A 7,928-nucleotide genomic window follows, 5' to 3' on the forward strand; every position below is an offset into this window, starting at 1 on the left:
TTACTTGAATTACTCTGATTTACATTCGATTACTCGTTACAATTCTTCTTCACAATAAACACAAGCAAAAGACATGTTACAGATTCAAAAGGCTATACAAAAATTTCTTCAAAATAATGGTAAAAATATAACTTTAACTTGGAAATTAACAAAAGAAGAAGTTGCAATCATAAACATAAATTGTTTGCAATTTAGACAGTAATAAACAAACTAATGTGTGAGACTTGAAAAAAAAAACAAGAAAATTTTGTTCTTGACCATTTTAGGTACAACCAAACAAGCATTACTTACAAATTACACAACAAATAATTAATGTCATTCTCGAGAATGGTATTTACCCCATTGATCTGATCTGTTTGAAGTTTGAACAATCTTTGGAGAGTTCTAGATAAAAATCACAACTGAACTTGCACAACGTACAATCCTACAAAGCTTTGATTTGATTGGTTTTTGTATAATGAAATTAACAGAATCTGAGTACAATGTACTGAAATGGAAAGCTAACACAACTATTGTGAATTAGTAGATTAGCAACAAGACTGATAAAATCAATCAATTACCCATATCAGAACTTAAGATCGTGAACATAGATAACAAGAAATGTTGATTCACAAAGCAGATAACAATAATGGGGAAAGATTTGGCGGGAATTCGTATTAAAAGAGAAAATGGCAGAACATACTGAACAATAGCAAAGTGGGGGTTTTCAACCGTTATACTCAAGAACACCTATAAAAACTCAACCAGAGTTGAAGCCATACAACTTCAATAATCAATCTCAAGAATATCTAAAGGCAATATAAATACACCACTCATCAAAGTACAACGGTTGAAAAACCACAAAACATCAAAGGTCTCGTCAACTTTCTCACATAAAGCCTCATCACGTACAACCTTTACTGCTCAAAGTACAATCCATTACAGCATTGTTGCTTCAGTTAGTTCATCTTTATTGTCCATCCATCACCTACCTACCCATAGTCTATTAGACCAAAAATGTGAAATAATCAAAAAGACAACTCACAGTTAAAACAAAATCTATGGTTTTCTTCAAGGGATGAAAACACGATCCACCGTGTGTGTGTGTTTGTGTGTATCTGTACAACTCATGAAAGTGCCATGCTGGCAATCCGGTCCCACTTGAATATTGAGTTTATGAGCGGAGGAACAGAAGAATGAGAAGTAAAGCCGATAACTCAAGCATGAATTTTGGGGTTGACATGTGTCCAATCATACGAAGCCACCTGTAAGTTCAACCAGTAGATAGCTGCTCATCAAGCCTGTTTAATCATTCCAGAATGTTCATCACATTCCTGATTACTTTCCACAATGTTTAATTAAGTATCCAAAATAATATAATCCTCAAAGGCTCAATTATGACATATTAAGTAAATCTTGAGGACCATTTTGAAAATATCCCAAAAATAAAATACCAGTTTCCATCACGTGACATGTTGTGTGTGTGTTCCATTTCCATTTCTTCCTTGGCAAATTCTTCAAGTATAGCACGTTGACGATCATTCACTACCCTGTAATTTTAATAGAATTAAATGTTAAAATAAGAATTTAGATCTCTTTCAAAAAAAAATAACCATTTAGCTTTTAAAAAAAATTATTACAAGAGTAGAAATTCAGAGATTCATTTAATGACTTACATAGGAAAATTAATGCGGAAACGTACATATTGGTCTCCGTGATCTACAAAAAGACCTTTCCTTGGCATTCCTGGAATAATTAACACAAAAAACATATACATATTTATGTATATATGTATATATGTTTATATAGGGGTGAAATTTGGTAAGAAAATAAAATTTCTACCTTTGCCTCTTAGTATTGACAGCTGTCCATGCTGGACCCCTTTGGGTATCTGCAAAAAAATAAATAAATAAACGCAAATATATGAAGTGAAAAGTAGAAAGATACACAACAGAAAAGGGAAATAAAATTGCTCATTACGTTACAATTAAAAAAAATAAATAAATAAATAAACTCACTTTTACTTGTGTTTTTCCGTTCAAAGTTGGTACCTCAACCATACCACCAATAATCGCCTGTCAAATATTTAAAATTTAATCATTTTGAATATATGAAAACATAATATTTTTTGGAATTTTTAGTCTGTTCTTTTTTATAACACATACAACAAGTATCTTCTTCATGTTTTCATGTTTTTTAAACTTCAACAACTCTATGTATTAGATTTGATATTTTTATTGTTTTATACAACCAAAAAATAAAAAATTCTGGAATCATTGAGTTGTTACCTGAGTGAAGCCAATATTTGAATCCACATATAAATCGGCTCCATCTCTCTGAAAAACAGGGTCTTCAGCAACCTAAATCACAACAATAATACAAAAATCATAATTTAATAATTTGTCACATGTTATAAATAATATTGTAACTGATATTTATAAATTATAATTTACCTTCAGTTTTATAATCAAGGTTCCAGGTTGACTTCGTTTTCCAACATTACCAGCTCTTGGAACAGATATTATATCACCAGAGTCTACACCTGATCCACACAAAAAATATAAAAACTAAGGAAAAGACCTTATTGCCCTTCCTAACTAAACCCACATTTTAAAAAATGAAAGTACATTGCTGTTTAATTCTTTTAGGACTTTTTTTTATGATGATTCGATTAACACCAACCTGCAGGAATGGGAATTTTGACCTCTTTGACTACCTCAACAACCCCTGATCCTCCACATGATCTACAATATTCCTGTAGAAAATGATTAAATTAATTAAAAAATCATTTATTTAATTTCTATAGATTTAGAATTTTGGAAAAAGTCATAATAAAGGTCAAACGAATTGTAGAAGTCAAACCTTGATTATATGGCCTGACCCTTTACAGGTGTTGCATCTAGCCATGAATGGAGGAATGAAAACCTAAAAAGAATAATTCAACATGAAATTTATTCTTCATGGCATATTTAACATTTTAAAAAAATGAATAAATAAATAAATAAAACACTTACTGTTCCAGTGCCCTCACAAGTTGGACAACTTTTTGCCTTGGCATTAACAGGGTAACCATGCCCAACTGCAATTTTTTTTAAAAAAAAAAAAAGAAAAAAGAAAAAAGAAAAGTTGGAATAGAATTCCATTAGACACACAATTAATTAAATCTTCATTAACCATCAACACAAAACATTTGAAGCTAAATACATATATTGTATACATACATACATGCATGCATGGTTACATACATACATACATGTGCATATATATATGAGTATGTGTATGGTGAATGTGTATAAGACAAAATAAGTGTTAATCTTGTAAAAGTCCTTATATTTTGTGTTTTTTTTTTAAGATTAAACCTCAGCTTTGGTTTTTTTTCATGAAAAAGACCTTGCATTTTTTCATTTTTTCCAATCTGGCCCTTTTAGTTATTTTCTCTAAATAAAAGTTGTAAAATGTGAGGGTTTTTTAGGAAAAACTAAAAAAGTTGAGGATTTATTTGTAAACATTTAGAAGATTGAGGGTTTTTTTGAAAAAAAAAAAAGACAAAGTTAATGGTTTTTTCGGAAAAAATGAAAAAATATAAGGTCTTTTTCGTGAAAAAAATTAAAATGAGGTTTAATCTGAAAAAAAAACACAAAATATAAGGTCTTTTTTGAGATTAACCCAAAAAAGATGTAAAATGTGAGGGTTTTTTTAGGAAAACTAAGAAAGTGGAGGATCTATTTGGAAACATTTAGAAGATTGAGGGTTTTTTTTCGGAAAAAAAAAAAAAAGACAAAGTTGATGTTTTTTCAAAAAAAATGAAAGAGTAGGTCTTTTTCATGAAAAAAAAAATAAAGATGAGGTCTAATCTGAAAAAAAAAAAAAAAAAAAAAAAAAAAAAAAAAAACACAAAATATAAGGTCTTTTATGAGATTAACCCAAAAAATAATTAGCAATGTCCTCAAATACAAAGAAAATTGTTATTTCTTGCAAAGTTGTAACAGAAAGAAACAAAAGTAGGATGCTATGATGCAAAAATAAATGAAAGTAAACTGTTATTTCTTGTATTTACTATTTAGCCCTTCAACTTTTGTAGTAAAATCTTCAAAGGATAAAAGTACTCACGACAAGAATCACAAAGAATGTTAGCATCAAATGATAGGTGCTTTGTGCAGCCTCTTGCAGCCTCCATAAATGAAATTGACACCTCAACCTAAAATATTAACAACAATATATAAATTATTAGATGAAATTAAAAAGACAAAAATGGACATTTAGCATGTAAATAAAACCTGAACATCACTAGTAACATTATCTGTCTCCTCTTCAAAAATCTGTAAACATTCAAAACTTACAAAAGTTATGAAATTTGAATATGATTATATGATAAGTAATAACAAATTTTATACATGGATAATATCAAGGAATACCTCAGAAAATATCTTTTGGAAAGAATCAGAAAATTCAGTACTTTTATAAGCACGTTTGAATCCTCTTGAAGAATAACTTGTGTCATTCCTACCTTTGAAAGATTGTTGCTTCATCTGTGATTATTGACAAAATTGTAAGATAACATATTTTGTTATTTGTGTAGTTTATTAGTAAGTAGAAACACAGGTTTTTCAATCATAAATAAACCAAAAAAGAAAATGTTACCTCATCATATTCGGCTCTCCTTTCGGAATCTTGCAAAATCTGTAATTGGGAAAAATGTTTAGAACAAAAATATATTTACAAACTTTGTTGTGATCAATGTCATAACAAAGGATTTAAAATTAAAATTCAATAAGAATTACACCTCGTAAGCCTCTCTGATCTCTTGAAACTTTCTTTTTGCTGATGGATTGTTTTTATTTGCATCTGGATGATACTTCTTTGCTAGCTACAAATCATAAAGAAAAGAAGTTCAAATTTGAGGTAATCTCCTTCATATCATTTCTACTAGCATTCTGAAAAGAAGTAAAAATTTGAATCACTTACACCATGAAAAGCCTTCTTGATATCATCTCTACTAGCATTTTGAGGAACACCTAGAACTTGGTAGTAATCTCCTTCTTTTGAACTATGAAATCCTGGAGAGTTTAGAAATTTGTAGTTCTAGAATAAGTAAACTATACATGTATAATAGGAATATACTTAATGAGTATTCGAAAAGATTGGAAAAATATCTTGAGATGAAACCTGTAGCATGAATACAACGCTTCAATAGTAGCATTCTCATAGTTGCAAAGTCTGTAGGCTTTCTAGCCAATCCAATATTGTAGAAATCTGACAAATAAATCACAAGTTTATTTATCGAATATCATCCTGATACAACCTTATTTAGTCTTCTGGCAATCACAATTAGGGTTTCTTATTATAACTATGAGTATCACATTACATTCCAATGCTCCAAACACAATAACGAACGCAATTTCCAAATCGATAGTATACGGTTTACATTATTATGTTCACAGTCATTATAGCCACAGTGTGCAAAATCCGTGACACGTACCTCGACTATGAACAATCCGATGACAACCCTTTAAAGCTTCATGACCGCATACGGATTCCACTGGAAGCAAATGCCGACGATACTGAAACAGAACAGCAATCAAATTGCGTAGAAAAAAGCTGAATATATCAAATATCGTTATTGGGAAAAACATGTTTTCGAGTTTATGATTAAAAATACCAGAAATGTTTGCAAAATCGATTTTGGCTGATGTCTTAGCCAGCTGAATCCGCCCATTGAAGACTACACTTCTAAATTCATACAAACAATTATCGCCGACAATCAGACGCCGGAGAGCCGGTTGTTTTGCTCGCTTTTTTTCTTTTTGGGTTGTCTTCGTCCTTTTTGGTTGCCTTGCGCAGTTGCGCTACCCTGTCCTGCCCTTCTGCTGTTAGAGTAGCAGTTCTCATAAACGGTGTCGTTATGTTTAGTGATTTCTTTTTACTCAAGGTTTATGCATAGGGGTTATTGTTATTCAATAAAATAACAAAAATAGGAAATGTTATGTCGAAATAATAAGTTGTAAGAAAGTGGAAAATGACGCAACCGTCATTTTATTTATTTTAATTTTATCCGTTAATTTTTTAAAGTTTTTCTCGTGTCTTTTAAGGGAATAAACTGTTTTTTATCGGATCGATTTGATCACTTTTGACAAAATAAAGGGGTAACCAGTGATCCTTTGCAAAATAAACATTGACCCATTTTCCTTATCGTTGACTTTGAAAAGTCAAAAATTTTCAAAGACTCAGTGTTGTTTTCATCTTCTTCAACCTAAATGGGCAAACTTGAAAGAGTTCCTTCAACCAACTGTCTTATCCTAGGAGACCCTCCGGAGAAGTTTATCAACCGGGTCATCAGCGGTGAAGCCTCCGACGCTTCAAAATAGTCCCAAAATCCTTAATCTAGGATGCTACTTGGAGAATTCTTCGAAAAAATTTCAATCTTTTGGAAATCAGAAATCGAATCAACAAATAGGTGTTGAAGAAGTTGGTTTGTTGTCCATCTTTCTTCAACATTTGTTCGCAACACACTTATTCAATAAATATTTAGCTTCCATCAATAACCATGTCGGAAACAATGGCACATCGTTGGAATACCTAATTATGTATAAAGCATACACTGCAGATCAACACCTGGAGTGATGGAATCAGGACGCTAGTACAGTAGTTCACAATTACTTCATGGAAACACCGTTGAAGTCAATTTTCATAATGAAGTTACAAAGGTCCAAACCTATTACTGACAAAGGTCACTCCTCGCTTCTAGAGTAAGTGGAGCGATTGACAAGAGCAAGACACCCATTCAAAGTATTGTTAGTGGGAGAGAGAACCCAAGTGAACAGAGTAACATATTTGGAATACATATATTTGGTATTACTTTGGCCCGCTGACAGGTAGTGTTTTTGGTGGCGTAGTTGCAAAGAATGAACCCTAATCCCCTAAATCGGACCTTAGTACCCGAAATCGAGAAATACAGTTAAGTAGCTTTGCCTTCAAATTCTAATCAATTTTAGAGGAAACCAAAACGTGGAAGAAGGTAAAAAGCCTACGTGAATGTGTTTCAGGTACTTCTCAGGATCCACACTGAGCCGTGAGACTGGAGGGTCTTCACCGAGACGCATGGGACCGGAGGGTCCATGCCGAGTTATAGTCATGAGAGGCTTCTTATTAGTGTATGAGGTATTTTGGGGAACTGACTAAGCTTTATGCTTACCGTGTTGTGTGATATGTGTTTCAGGTACTTCTTAGGATCACGGGAAGGCGTCGGCTTGATTGTACACACCAATTTCAAGACTATGTGGATTCTGGGATAGTGATGTTTTTATGTAGATTTGTGTTGACACTTTGTAACACCCGTAGATCCGGGCTAGTCAATTTAGATACGATAAGCATCAAAAATGACTTTTTGATGGAAGATTATTTAGAAGGATTAATCTTAACTAAGTTATAGTATATGTTACAAGGATTCCATACATACAAAGAACGCCGAAATCCGAGTTATAACGAATAAGTTATGACCTATCGAAGTTTCGCGAAAGAACTGGCACGACACAGCGCAACGTAAATAGTGAATTTACGTTAGAGTGATATTTAGCCTTAGCGATCTAAACTAAAGTCTTAAAATACGTTAAAACGTGAGTGTGCATAAAAAGAACATCCAAATCTGACTTCGTATGAGAAAGTTATGATTTTTCTAAGTTTCGACTTAACAGTAGACAGCCCGAATACTCGATTTGAGATCGAGCGGTTTTTAGCCGAAACAATCTAAACGGGAATCGAAGATCTCATTAATAGTAGTGAAACGATAAAAAGATAGGCGAAAACGGACGTCGGATGAAGAAGTTATGAATTTACAACGGAGTTTTCCTGTCCCGGCCTACTAAAAATAATATATAAGTAATATATTTATAATATATTAAAAATAAAGTCAAAATTAGCCAACGGAGTCTAAACGAGAGTTGTAGATCATA

General features: G+C 32.1%; 1 protein-coding gene across 2 annotated transcripts; it reads right to left on the minus strand.

Annotated features, from left to right (window-relative positions):
• Positions 1–829: 829 nt before the first annotated feature.
• ATJ1 (DNAJ heat shock family protein) lies at positions 830–5,879 on the minus strand. 2 transcript variants are annotated; one of them, XM_079021163.1, is made up of 19 exons: positions 5,639–5,879; positions 5,459–5,540; positions 5,146–5,232; positions 4,945–5,036; positions 4,763–4,846; positions 4,621–4,659; positions 4,395–4,508; positions 4,257–4,298; positions 4,090–4,177; positions 2,994–3,058; positions 2,842–2,904; positions 2,662–2,734; positions 2,433–2,521; positions 2,268–2,339; positions 1,998–2,054; positions 1,822–1,870; positions 1,656–1,725; positions 1,434–1,529; positions 830–1,280 (listed from the first exon to the last, which is right to left on the minus strand). In XM_079021163.1, the coding sequence occupies exons 1-19, from the start codon at positions 5,693–5,695 to the stop codon at positions 1,253–1,255; spliced, it is 1,347 nt and encodes a 448-aa protein (XP_078877289.1). In that variant the 5' UTR covers positions 5,696–5,879; the 3' UTR covers positions 830–1,252. The 2 variants fall into 2 exon arrangements, with proteins under 2 accessions (XP_078877289.1, XP_078877288.1); XM_079021162.1 differs by having other exon boundaries at positions 830–1,244; positions 5,639–5,877.
• Between the last annotated feature and the right edge of the window lie 2,049 nt (positions 5,880–7,928).

The sequence above is a fragment of the Lactuca serriola genome, chromosome 9 (genome assembly GCF_051521515.1).
Source record: "Lactuca serriola cultivar US96UC23 chromosome 9, Lser_US96UC23_V15, whole genome shotgun sequence".
Taxonomy (NCBI): Eukaryota; Viridiplantae; Streptophyta; class Magnoliopsida; order Asterales; family Asteraceae; genus Lactuca; species Lactuca serriola.